The 13,173-nt window shown below is 40.9% G+C and overlaps 1 protein-coding gene across 15 annotated transcripts in view; it reads left to right on the forward strand.

Moving 5' to 3' along the window:
* Nucleotides 1-13,173, forward strand: part of Pkp4 (plakophilin 4) — a 222,237-nt gene that overhangs the window by 169,901 nt on the left and 39,163 nt on the right. For 11 of the 15 annotated variants that reach the window (XM_028872524.2, XM_028872151.2, XM_028872377.2 and 8 more), the window contains 5 exons: nucleotides 654-785; nucleotides 895-1,082; nucleotides 3,581-4,130; nucleotides 8,130-8,318; nucleotides 9,799-10,015. In XM_028872524.2, the coding sequence (XP_028728357.1) occupies nucleotides 927-1,082; nucleotides 3,581-4,130; nucleotides 8,130-8,318; nucleotides 9,799-10,015 (1,112 nt within the window). In that variant the 5' untranslated portion in view covers nucleotides 654-785; nucleotides 895-926. The remainder of the gene's footprint in view (nucleotides 1-653; nucleotides 786-894; nucleotides 1,083-3,580; nucleotides 4,131-8,129; nucleotides 8,319-9,798; nucleotides 10,016-13,173) is intronic. The other 4 variants (XM_028872440.2, XM_028872859.2, XM_028872238.2 and 1 more) reach the window with 2 other exon arrangements.

The following is a 13,173-nucleotide window of genomic DNA, read 5'->3' on the forward strand; positions in this document are numbered from 1 at the left end:
TGGAGACGCCGATGAGTTGGTTTGGGTAATGGTGATTGTCATTTAAGGTCAAGGTAGCAAATGGTTCTATAGAAAATAAAACAAGCTATGGGAGAGAGGGTGGTTAGAAGAAATAGTTACCAGGTTAGACCTGTATAGGTTCCCCTGGGGAAAACTAAAGGGACAAAGAAACAGGTAGGTAAGATGTTAGTGCCTCCGTGACTTGTGACTCAATACTTCAGACTTCTTTTGACTATAAGTAACAAGAACTATAAAGTAAGTCCATCTTATGTTTTGTTTTAAACAGTTCGGATCTATATCCCCACCCCACCCCAATATTTGGCCATCATTCTTCGTTTACCTCTGAATGTATTTGGAGGAAGCTGTGAAGGGTGGGCTTTCCAAGGGGAGACAGATACATTTTTCAGATTTTGATGTAATATAATACATAAGTTAACTTGGGACTTGTAACCACAACAAACAACATTCATGAAACTGAGCAAAGAATAATAATAAACTGAGTGTGGGGAGCACATTCACTAACTGTGCTACTAAGGTGAACAGAGCCTTCTAGTAACCTATGGATTATGGGATGCTATTGGCAAGTATCTGTACCTTTTAACAAGTTCTTCTGTAATGTCATTAAATTCAGCTATAAACTTATTTTCTTACAGATGTGCCAAATACTGGTGTAAGCAAACCTAGAGTTTCTGACACTGTCCATCCCAACAACTATCTCATCAGGACAGAGCAGGAACAAGGGACACTCTACTCACCAGAACAGACGTCTCTCCATGAAAGTGAGGGTCTGTTGTGTTCTATTTTAAACACTAGATTTTCTTTTCATATTTTCACTTTAAAAGTGAGCCTCAGAAGTGTTATAATAAGGGTATTCTCACTGTTTCATTCTTGCAGGATCGTTGGGAAACTCAAGAAGTTCGACCCAAATGAATTCTTATTCTGACAGTGGGTACCAGGAAGCAGGGAGTTTCCACAACAACCAAACAGTGAGCAAGGCAGACAGTAGACAGCATCCATTCACGGGACCAACAAGTAACCACGTGGTGAGGAAGTCGAGAGCTGAAGGACAGACACTGGTTCAGGTAAGTCAGACATCTAGCAATACGCTCTTAGTTATGGAACTGATATAGGCATCACTTACAAAGGGCAAAGCTAACGTGTGTAATTGAAAGACTGAAAAGCCACTCAAATCACTGCATACTGTTGGAGTTACAGTATTGAAGATATTTCAAACAGAAAGCCTGAAATTGTATTTGTTTGAATTAATTTACTTTTAACTAATCAATTTTTATAAGTTTCTAGATGCAGTAGAGTAATTCTCCTGGAAACAAGAAATTTGATATGAGCAGTCGAGAGGGAGTGTGAGGATGGCATAGTTCCTGAGGGGATCCTAATCCTCAGCAATTCCAGCACTACAATGCGCTGTAGAAAGTCCCAGAGGACAAAAAACCATTCTCCACCTCCATGACATGGGATGAAGTCTACTCTTAGCAAAAGTGCCCACCTTCACTAAAATTGTTGACTGAAAGCGTGTTTCTTTTCCTGGATCCATGAGCTTAGAGAGCCATTGTGTGGAGGCACATCCATCCACTCTGTCGCCTTAGGACTCAGTCAGTAGGCAGAAATACAGTATTGCATGCATGTTTGTGAACGCTCCTTTGCTTCCTTGTTGCCACTTAATTCACATCATCCACCAGACTATGTAAGAATTAAGGGTCATAGTAGCCAGTGGGGCTGGCACTCTATCCAAGTACCATAGAAATCCTTTAGTTGCTGAAAAGTAGCAAAAAGATGAGAAAAGTGGGGTGGTTGCTCTGTTCCTCACAGTGCAGCCCAGGAAACACTGCAGGACACACCACAGAGGACCAGCTTCCCAGTACTACAGGAGAGTGCTGTCATACAGTTGTGGGCATTTCTGCCCATCAGTTTAGGAAAAGTTAAGGGTTTGGCGTTTAAGCGTAAAGGTAGCTCTTACCTTTGTAGCCAGCTCCTCGAGGCTGTGCTCCTGGCCTGCACATTCTCCATGCATGTACTTGGTAGCTGGTGGAGGTATGTTGTGAGCCCCTGTGGATAGTCATCTGCGTTGGGGCTCTCCACACCAGCTGCACTCTAGTCTTTTGTATAATTACCGTAACTGCAGTTTTATCCTTAGTCATGATTATGTCGTTTTCAAAAAGTAAAAATTTGTATTAAGCTGATTTTGTCCCTAGTGCAGAAACACTGTATTACAAGTAGGTCTATGTGACTTAATTTGCATGTAGTCTGAACACCATATTATCTAGCCATCTAAGTTGGGTGTCCTTCCATTGGTCAGTGCATTGTTGAGACTGTTAGCACCCAAGCACACATCTGACCCCTCCAACTGTACACTAACTTTGTAAGCCCTGTCCTATTGCCTTGTTTAGTTTCCACATTCCTCCCTCCCCACATCCCCTTAGCACCACCACTGCTGTCCCCAAGTGCTGAAGTTGAAGGCCACCTGAGGTGTCTGAGCAGCCAGCTCGCTGTGACATCTGAGGCTGCAGGAAGTCTGCTTCTTTCCTCACCATCACAACTGAAAGTGGGGAGAGGTAGATGGTAGCTGCACTCCAGAAATAACTGAGCAGGGCCTGTCATCCAGAGCCCTAAGGCCGGTTCTCATCCCTCAGCCCGTCTCCTTCTCTCGTGCCCACTCCCTCAGCCACTTCTCCTGTCCAGTTTCTTTATTGTTGTATAACATCAAGAAGGGCGCCCGATACCATTGTGTGTAGAAGTCTACAGATTCATAGCAGACTATTCCATGATAGAAATGTTCATTTTCCATTCTAGTCTTTTCCAGCTTGCTAAGACCAAGAAAGGCAACAAAGGCTTAGAGCATTGCTTCTACTGGGACAGATTCTCGGGTGTCTCACTGGCATCTCTTTAAATCCACCAGCTAAACTAAAAATAAGGGCTCATATATCAGACGAGCTCAAAAGAAAATAGAGCTAAGGATTTGGCTAGGACACCTGTCTGGCCAGGCTCTTCCTTGAACTAAATTATCAGAGGAGAGCTGGACTCAGGCACTATCCACATGTTCATGTATTAGACACTGGAAAAAACACGTCCCCCAACTTAACAGAGCCAACTCATAAAGACCAGCTATCCATAAATACTCCTCCGCTACATTTAGGCTGAGAGATGAAATAAATATGTTTTTTGTTTTCTACAAAATGCATTGCCTTGGCCACAGTTTGACTTGCAGAGAATGATACAAGCACATGGCCCCAGGGCCCTTCATGTTCACAAGTAGCACTTGGAGTTAAAGCATTTCATGTGTTGGAAAATGCAGAGGCAACAAATGAAAAAAATGTAAAGACAAAAAAAGAGCTATTAGATGTCTTCAGATTTCTTCTACTGACTAGTTTTAGTATTCAAATTACATCTCCAAAAACAGCAGAAGCAAAAGCTAAGATCTTACGCGAACGCTCAATGCAGAGGAGAAGCTCAGCTGCCTGAACTCGTGGGTCACGTTCTGTGGGAGCTTTGTGCGTTTTTATTTCTGTGATGATGGACACCAAACCCTGGATAAACCCCATTCTCTTTTCTCCCCTCTCATCAGCCATCAGTAGCCAATCGGGCCATGCGAAGAGTTAGTTCAGTTCCATCTAGAGCACAGTCTCCTTCTTATGTCACCAGCACAGGCGTGTCTCCTTCAAGGGGGTCACTGAGAACTTCTCTGGGTAGTGGATTTGGCTCTCCGTCAGTGACCGACTCCCGACCTCTGAACCCCAGTGCTTACTCCTCCACCACGCTCCCTGCTCAGCGGGCCGCCTCTCCATACTCACAGAGACCCGCCTCCCCAACAGCTGTGCGCCGGGTTGGCTCTGTCACCTCCCGACAGACCTCCAATCCTAACGGACCAGCCCCTCAATACCAGACCACCGCCAGGGTGGGGTCCCCACTGACCCTGACAGATGCCCAGACTCGAGTAGCTTCCCCATCCCAAGGCCAAGTGGGGTCATCATCCCCCAAACGCTCGGGGATGACCGCCGTACCACAGCATCTGGGACCTTCATTGCAAAGGACTGTTCATGACATGGACCAGTTCGGACAGCAGCAGTATGACATTTATGAGAGGATGGTTCCACCACGGCCAGACAGCTTGACAGGTGAGGATGGGTGAGCATTGTACAAAGCCCAGGGTGTGAGTCCTCCCATGTTCACACGGAAATGATGATCGTTAGGGGAAGAAAGGCCTGGGAGTTTGATCTGAAAAGTTATACTGGAAACTTAAGGTTAACTTATTTTTCAAGCTTTAGTTCTTTTAATAATGAAACTGTATAAAATATACACAGAACTCTTATGTGAGGCATCTAATCTTTCCCCTCAAAATATTATGGTATATAAAGTATAAATACAAAGCACATGCACACACACACACTGAATTTTTTAAAAATTTATTAGACCCCTAAGCTCTTTATTAGTATTATATTACAATGAGGGGTTGGTTTTGAACATCTAGGCTTACCTCCATGCACCCTTATCATATACTGATATATCACAATATAATGATACATTATAATATGGGATCAGAATACCTATTTGAATTTCTCATGAGGAATGCTATAGTTATGTGTACTAGAATATGAATCCCATATCCTACTGTTTTGATTTAGGCACCCTGATGGGAAATGCACAAAGCCCTTATGAATTTCTTTTAAAGCCATTTGGATTAAATTAGAAAGACACCAGGTTCCTGGCATTATACCTGTCCCCTTCAGGGGATTTTCATAAAAGATTTTCTACATTCTGTAATGACTTTGTTCTTTTTAGTAAGAGGAATTTTTCTTTGAAAAGTATGTATTTGGGACTGGGGATGGAGGGCGGTGGTAGAGTGCTTGTCTAGTCATGTGCAAAGCCCCAGCTTTAATCCTATGTGTTGCCAGAAAGATTTTTTTAAAACAAGGTATATACAGAATGGTAAAATTTAAAGCCATACAGGAAAAGTTGAAATGAAGAGCAGAAGTCTCTAGGTCTTCCCCTGTCCTCACCCAGTCACATGTACCAGTTCAGTGTGCATGTGCATGACCTAGAGAAGAGTATGTTACACAAGGAATATTCTGTCATACCTGTGTTCTGTGCCTTTTTTTCTCACAGTGTGTCTGAGAGCTCACACTCATTCTAGGACATACACAATACTCCTTTATATATGTGGTATGGTTTGTTTAATTGCTTCCCCATTAATTTGTATTTGTCTGTTATATTTAATTGTCAGGGACACATCCTTTCATATAAATCAGTACAGTACTACCTATAGGGTCTATTTGTCAAAGCTGAATTGCTCTATCAAAGTATGCGTATACCTCGAAAGAGACTGTCAAGTTGGCCTCCAACGCCACTACATGCATTTGTGGTTTTTTGACCTGTAATTTGAGTTTGGCTCCTTATACTGTCACCTCGAATGGGCCAATCTGGTGGGTAAGACGGTATAACTGGGGCCATTACTAGGTTATAACTAAGGTTAAAAGTTTGTTTATTATCCATTTTATCATAAAAACACAGGCTCAGGCCTTCTGTAATTTTTAAAATGTATAAGAGGTTTTTATACTTGAGATAAGTTACATTGTTTCTCCATTGTATTTCTTGCTGCTTTGCTTTTGGGACTTTTTTATTAAAATCTTTAATATTTTTTGAGGATAAAATTAATGCATTTTATCTTGTGGCCTCTAGAAAATGTGAACCTTAGTAAGCTTTTTCTCATTTAACAAATTCTTATTTGATTTGAGCCCAGAGAAATTCCTGGTTGTGAAATGACCTGTTTTATCATTTTGCCATCAGAAGGGTATGGTTGACATAAGTGTTTTCTGAGGACCTCTGAGAAGCATGCAGCCAAGTCATGTTGGAGGCAGTTATGAAGCCCCCCCCACCCCCACCACCCCAGCACCCCAGCAGATCAGTGGCTCCGGGGACTTGTGCTCCCTTGGGTTTGTGTGGAAGAGCCATGCAGAATTCCCAGCTAATGGAGAGTGATTGATATATGTATGTATGTAGAAAGCATATGTGGAAGAACTAGGCTTCCATTGCTGGGTTTGCTGGAAATAAGTTTAGACTTCTGAGTGAAAGAAAGGATTTTCAGGAAATTTTTATTTCCTGTCTACTTGACCACTGATTCTAAATGTAAACCCTAATTTATGGATTCATTTGGTGATTGTGAATTTTTTGTTATTGTTGTTTTGTTTTGTATTGGATACAGGGTCTCTGCATAGCACTGGTTAACCTGGAACTCCCTATGTAGACCAGGCTGGCCTCAAACTCACAGAGATCCACCTGTCTCTGCCTTCCAAGTGCTGGAATTAAGTGCATGGACAGCCACCATGTCCAGCTGTGATTTTAATTTAATTGATATCATAATGAGTATAAAATGTATTTCCTACCACAGAAAAATATATGTGACCCAAAACACTAATTTTGGTATAATTATGTTTGGAAAATTTTGAAAAAAAAAATCAGTGCTTGAAAAATAAATTTTGTTTATTCTAAAGCTTTAAATACAAATTTTTGAATCACATGGAATCATCATTGTAATAAATGAACAAAAAGGTGTTTGGGGATTGCAAATAGACTTTTGATTGAGTAAATGATACTGTAGAGTATGCAGGCTTTCTATCATTGGGCCGTGAAGCATGGATGTCTCCATTGTAGGATATACACATTTCCCTTTGGGCTCTTAACTTTACATCTCAATGGCTCACTCCACTTGCTTTTAGTTGTGATTTGATTAACTGAACTAATGAGGTGGGAATGATCCTTTTTACAACTAGTTACTATATTACCTTTGGCCATTTCAAAAGCAAATATATGCTCACTCACTTTTGCTTATAATCGGAAGGTAATCTTAGTTAATATTCCTAATGAAGTGACAGATTTTACTTACTAATAATGACAAATCACAAACTTGTGACCAGCATAATATAGAATGCACTGACTTAACTTAAAAAACAAAATATGTGTGTTTGAAATCCCCTTTCTGTCATGAGCCCCATGTGTAAACATTGCAATCTGAATCAGAATATCTTAAATCATCCAATGTTAGATAGTACCTTTGCATTTTCCTTTATACTAGAAAGGTGGTGGATGAGAGTGCTGAGTTCCTGTTAGAACAAGTTTGGGTTTTATTTTGTTTTGCTTTTTAAGAAAGAAGAACATAGTGATCACTAATAGTATTTCATAGTGTTACTAGTTTGCTGGTAATATTTAGATTTTAGTGCCATTAACTTTCCAGTATTTTCCGATAAAACCCATATGTACATTAATAAATATATTTCAAACAGTTGTTACGCATCAGCCTTTACTGATGAGCATAGTACATAAATAGTGTCTCAGGCTTTGGGATACAGCCATGTGAAGCACAGTAGACTCTCCCTGCTGGTGAGATGGAGCATGTCTGGGCAGCAGAAGAGGAGCCAGACCGCTGCTACTACAGCTGTGGCTCCCTTCATGCAGGCTACAGCAAGAGGTGTGTCAGCCTGTTTTGTTTCTGTACAAACGTAGAGGATACTCACACAAGCTGAGCTGATGATGGTGTCGCCATGTGCTACCTACCGTCTCATGGGAACACCGACGGGCGGTCCACCACTGACCAAATAGCACTTAGGCGGCGCCTGACGCCGTGATCTTTAAATGGTAATCATGGCAGAAGGGGACATTCTCTGTTTGGTCACTGTCATGAAGTAACCCATAGTTGGAGAGTGAGTTTTAGCAAATCAAACTTTAATAAATTTTTATTAGGAAATTAATTTCTCTCTTGCTACCAAGAAAGTTTCTTTTTAAAAACACAAGGTTTCCAGAGTCGCTTTCATACCAGGTCTTCCTCCCTATAGAACAATTCTCAACCTGTGGGTCTCTTTGGGGTCACATATCAGATATTTACGATTCGTAACAGTAACAAAGTTACAGTTATGAAGTAGCAAGAGTAATCTTATGGTTGGATGTCACCATATTAAAGGGTCACAGCGTTAGGAAGGTTGAGAAGCACGGCCATAAAACTCCAGTAGTTTTCGTCTTCAGACCTAACACTTGTCTGTCTGGTTGGGACTGGAATTGGGGTAAATGATTTCAACCTCACCGTGATTGTCTCAGTTGTGATGGGGCCATGTTCCTCCCTCTAGGCTTACGGAGTTCCTATGCCAGCCAGCACAGTCAGCTTGGGCAAGAACTTCGCTCAGCCGTGTCTCCTGACTTGCATATCACTCCTATATACGAAGGGAGGACCTTCTACAGCCCAGTGTACCGCAGCCCAAACCACGGAACTGTGGAACTCCAAGGCTCGCAGACGGCATTGTACCGCGCAGGCTCAGGTGGGCCCCGGGCAGCTGCCCGCCTGATTTCCCTGGCCCAGCAGAGGAGGCATTTTACTGAGATTGGGTTCTCCATTAGAAGAAGATCGTGGTGCCCATTGTGTTGTCAGATAAGCAGATGAGACGGCCAACGAATGAACAGTAAAACAGAAGTTCATTTAGCATGTACTTAGGGGTAATGTATTTTTACCATGGTGTAATCTAATCAATGAAGTTAGTGATTGTGCTGTTAATTTAGGGAGGAATTTGGAAAGCTGTAAATATGATTCCCTCGGGTTAGACGCATATTAGGTAGAGAAAGGCAGCCATTTGCTGAAGTACTTCTTTGTGATTTTTGTTGCCTGAACCAGGTGTTGAAATGATCCACTTGAGTGACTTAATGGCTGATTTAGTCAGCCTGGAGGTGAAGCTGATTTGGCTTCGCTCTTTTTTTCAGTATGGGGTTTGCTCTGAATACTCAGCATCTGTGAGAGACTCAGACCTGGACAGAATGCAGTGGAAACCTGTATAAACAGGTTACTGAGTCTCACACCCCTGCACCACAATTCTTACCCTTTTTTCTTACCACAGGTTCTGCTAAGCCGGAAGCTATAGCCTTTGTGGTGTGCACTGCCAGAAGGTGCTTTTGAGAAGTCTCAAAGGCAGCTTCTAGTGTCCCAAAACCCCAAATCTTAGAGATTCATGATATGCCCATGGAGGTCCAGCTAGCGGTGATGATCCTCACAGGCACACCTCAGGAAGACCCCTCCCAGGTCAACTAGCAAATACAAAACTACATTGCTTCTTTACCAGAAATGGAAAGTCTGGCCTCCTGGAGAATTTTCCTTCTGGTAGCTGTTAGTGAGGAAATGGTCATTTGTTCTTAGGCTCTGTAAGGAGGAATTCCTTTAAGAGGACAAAGAAAGGGTGAACAACCTCTCTAACTGCAGAAAGACTTGGGTTCAACAATGGGACTATTGGGGAGAAATTTCAGTGCAGCAGACAGTCGCTTTGCACGTGATATCACGTAAGAATTTCTGGGAGTAGCCGTAGAACTAAAATCCATCTTTCTTGTGACATAGATTATTTTTTTCCAGTATTGCCAAGAACCATAGGTATAGAAGTAAAGTAGGATGTTTAAAAACTTGATGGTTTATTTATAAATTTCAGTAAAGACCTTGTTTTTAAGCACTAAGTTAAAATTATGATATACCACCATTCATTTCTGAGACTAATTTCATGTAGTTTTAAGTTCCTAAATCTTAACATAACCAGGCCTATAAGCAGATTCATGGCGTCACTGGCTCTTTTCTAGGGACTTCTTTTAGTGCCAGCAAGCTAGGTTTATGAAATCTAAAAATAAACAGTTGCTGTAATTGCCAAATGTTTAATCATATTTAAAAGTTAAAAAAACAAAAAACAAAAAAAACATTGTATGTTTGAAAAGTGCACCTCTGTGGAGAACATACTAATCTTTCTCAAAATGTTGACTTTGTGGTAGGTGTTGGAAATCTACAAAGGACATCCAGCCAACGAAGCACCCTTACATACCAAAGAAATAACTATGCTCTAAACATAGCAGCTACCTACGCAGAGCCCTACAGGCCGCTACAGTACCGAGTCCAAGAATGCAATTACAACAGACTGCAGCACACAGGGCCAGCGGATGACGGTGCCACAAGATCCCCATCAATAGACAGCATTCAGAAGGACCCCAGGCAAGTACCAGAGGGACTCTGCACGACACTCCATACCACACTAACTGTTTCCACTCTTCTGTCTTTTAACCTGGCGAGTCTGTGGTACTATCAGAAACACCTTAGTTCTGTTACTCCACCTGTGTAGGTCATTGAGGCTGACTTTATGTTTTGAAGCTGGTTTGCCTCTTCCCAGACTTTAATTATAACTTAGAGAACACACAGGTCACTGGGGTTATTTGTAGCATTCATCATACGGTACTTTACTCAGGCAACTACCTGGGAGGACCTGACAAAAAACTGAAGGGCCATCCTCCTCCCCACTTGGACTGCCTCATTTAGAAAGTTCATCTATTAGTTCTAAATTAGAAGAGATGTATACATTTCCAGGTGTATTAGTCAGTGCTGGGTACAGCTTTTATGAATGAGGTCCTTTACAACGCATTGTGTCATCACACAATCAAGACACACTTGAGAGATAATGGGCATGTGTTCTTGTTTTATTTTGTTTGGCCACTTACATGACATTTTCCATGGTAAATATAATTGAGTCTGAAAAATTGGCCTCCTTTAGTGAAAGCCACTTAAAACATTCAGAAAATATGTTTCAGGACTAAAGAATTTTCATTTCTGAAAGAATGGAATCATTACTAAGTTTTAAGTAACTTTGGCATTATTTTAAGCCGTATATTATTAGCAAGATTTCATTCACTCTTCGCCCACAGTTGTTTCACTGGGAAGTTGTTATAATTATCTTTTTGAATTTAACAACCTACCAACGTATTCTAATGACTGTGAACTAAAATTAGTGAGGTTCTGGTCACTAACTAGAGTAAGTAAAGGTGCTTTAGGTGGATGGGAAGCCAATGATTTATTGAAGCCACTTTGTAAGTGTGCTTTTATGCCTAAGATTCTTTTGGGCTTAGGCATACATTTTGTTTTTGTAGTCCTGGTTTGACATTTTCGGCTATCATAAGGATTTTTCAAAAAGAACTATATAATTGTCAGAAATTTTCTTATATTATTCCATTTTCTAAAATCTTCAGAATGACAAAATTCTATGGTTCCCAACACATACAAAATTTCCCAAAGTTATTCTGAAGTCAAGGTGATTTGATACCCTAGCTGGACCTGCAAGATAATAATAGCTACCTGTAAGAGCAGTCAGGAGTGATGAGAGTTTCCAGTTGAAGATGTACCCCTGAAGACACCAGCTTTGACCTCTAATATGAACTGATTCACTATAAACAAGAATTTCATGTATGGTAATGTACTTTTGCTGTTGATGCTATGGTCATTTCATAGTCTAATGTATAAACTATTACAGCAAGCTTTGATTGTGTGCAACTTCTCTGATAAGCCATTCATAAGATGAGCAGTCATCCTGTAGTAACAGGTACATTTACTGTACCTGACCCTGGAATCCAGATGATGAGAATCACAGGCTCATGACAACTGCTATTCCTCAGTTGTGAAAATAACAACTTTAACATTTTTCTCACCTCAAACTCTACTGTTCTTACTCCATAATTAGCCTGATGAACTCTCCATGAGGCTGGAAGTTATTAACATTTACTATATTAAAGGAAATCTGTAAGGATTTTGTTTTTTAGGTTTGTTTTTGTTTTGTTTTTTTATGATTTTGTTTGGTATTTTGCTTTTCTGAGGCAGGCTTTTGCCATGTAGCTCAAGCTGGCTACCTGATTTTCCTACCTCAGTCTGTATCTTCATGTACCTGTATCTTCATGCCAGGGTTTCAGATACTCACTACCAGTCCCAGCTGTGACTTTAAAAGAAAGGATCTTAGCTTAGAAACAGACATTGTTAGTTACACAAATGGTTTTTTCTGCGCAGACCAGTGTGAGAACATGTCTTGTGGAAGGCATGCTCCTTCAGTCAGGACTTCAGCTTGGCAGGTGGCCCTTCCTCTACCCCTGACCTGTGTCTTATACATTTGAACCCACATAATACACAGTACTGTTATTTCTGAAAATGGTCACTTTGAAAGAAATGAAGAGAAATAAAAGCAAATTTTTTAAAATATTTACCTTCACCACTGAAGGTCTTCCTGTAACCCTGGGTCTCCATCTTGTCTTATTTCCATCAGCTTGAAGAATTTGTTTTGAGTTCTTTCAACCTCAGTTTATCTCCAATGTTTTTGTCTCACATTTCAGGATATTTTTTGCCACATATAAACTTCAAGATTTACAAGTGTGATTTTTTTTTTCTTTCAGTACTTTAAAAGGTGTTATTCATTGTCTTCAGACATCTGTTGTTTTTTGGTGAGAAATAAGAAATTATTTGTATTTTGCTCATTATGTAATGTGCTTCCTCTCAGCTTTCTTTGTTGATCTCTTCAGCTTCCAGCATTTCACTGTGATGAGCTGAAGTGTGGTCTCTGCATTTGACCTGATTGGGGTGAAATTCTTTGAATATAGATTGATGGTTTTGCCAAAATTAGAAAAAAATCAGCTTTTATGTCTTTAAATTCTTTTCTGCACTAAACTCCCTCTTCTCCTTCTGGGATTCTAGTTACATGTATTAAAGTCACATTGTGTTCATGAAAGTTAGTAAGCTCCCTCAGCCACATAGCTTCTAGGGGTCTGTCTTCTAGCGTACTCTGCTTTTTACTGTAGTCTTGTATCTGTTTGACCTATACATTGATTGCCATTTTATTTTTAATTTCAAATACTTGGACCACCTTCCTTTTTTAGTCATCCCAGTCTTTTTCTGTAGTTCCCAGGCCTCTGGTAAGAGTCCTCATCTACTCACTCATCCACTAGTTGTCTTTGTGGTGGTGTGGTGTGGCGTGGCGTGGCTTTTGTGACAGAGTCTCACTGGAACATGCAGAGTCCTGTATCCACTGGGATCACAGGGCTCCACCACCACGCTCAGCTCCTCTTTTCTTTTTCTTTTCTTTTTTTTTTTTTTTTTTAATCTTTGAACATAACTGGAGTTGCTCCAAGTTCTTCCTCTGAAAGGTCCAGGATCAGGGCTGCCTCTGGTTCTGTTTCTCCTGTTGTTCCTTGTCCCATCATCTCCAGTGATTTCTGATTAGCTGCTGCCTCTTGTGAGCAAGGGAACCTGGATTAGATGATCTCCTGCTACGGCAGCAAGTTTCTTGAGGCAGACAGATAACTAAGTTACCAGTAGATGCTTTTAACACTGCCAACACTGGT

Source organism: Peromyscus leucopus, chromosome 4, assembly GCF_004664715.2.
Source record: "Peromyscus leucopus breed LL Stock chromosome 4, UCI_PerLeu_2.1, whole genome shotgun sequence".
Classification (NCBI taxonomy): domain Eukaryota; kingdom Metazoa; phylum Chordata; class Mammalia; order Rodentia; family Cricetidae; genus Peromyscus; species Peromyscus leucopus.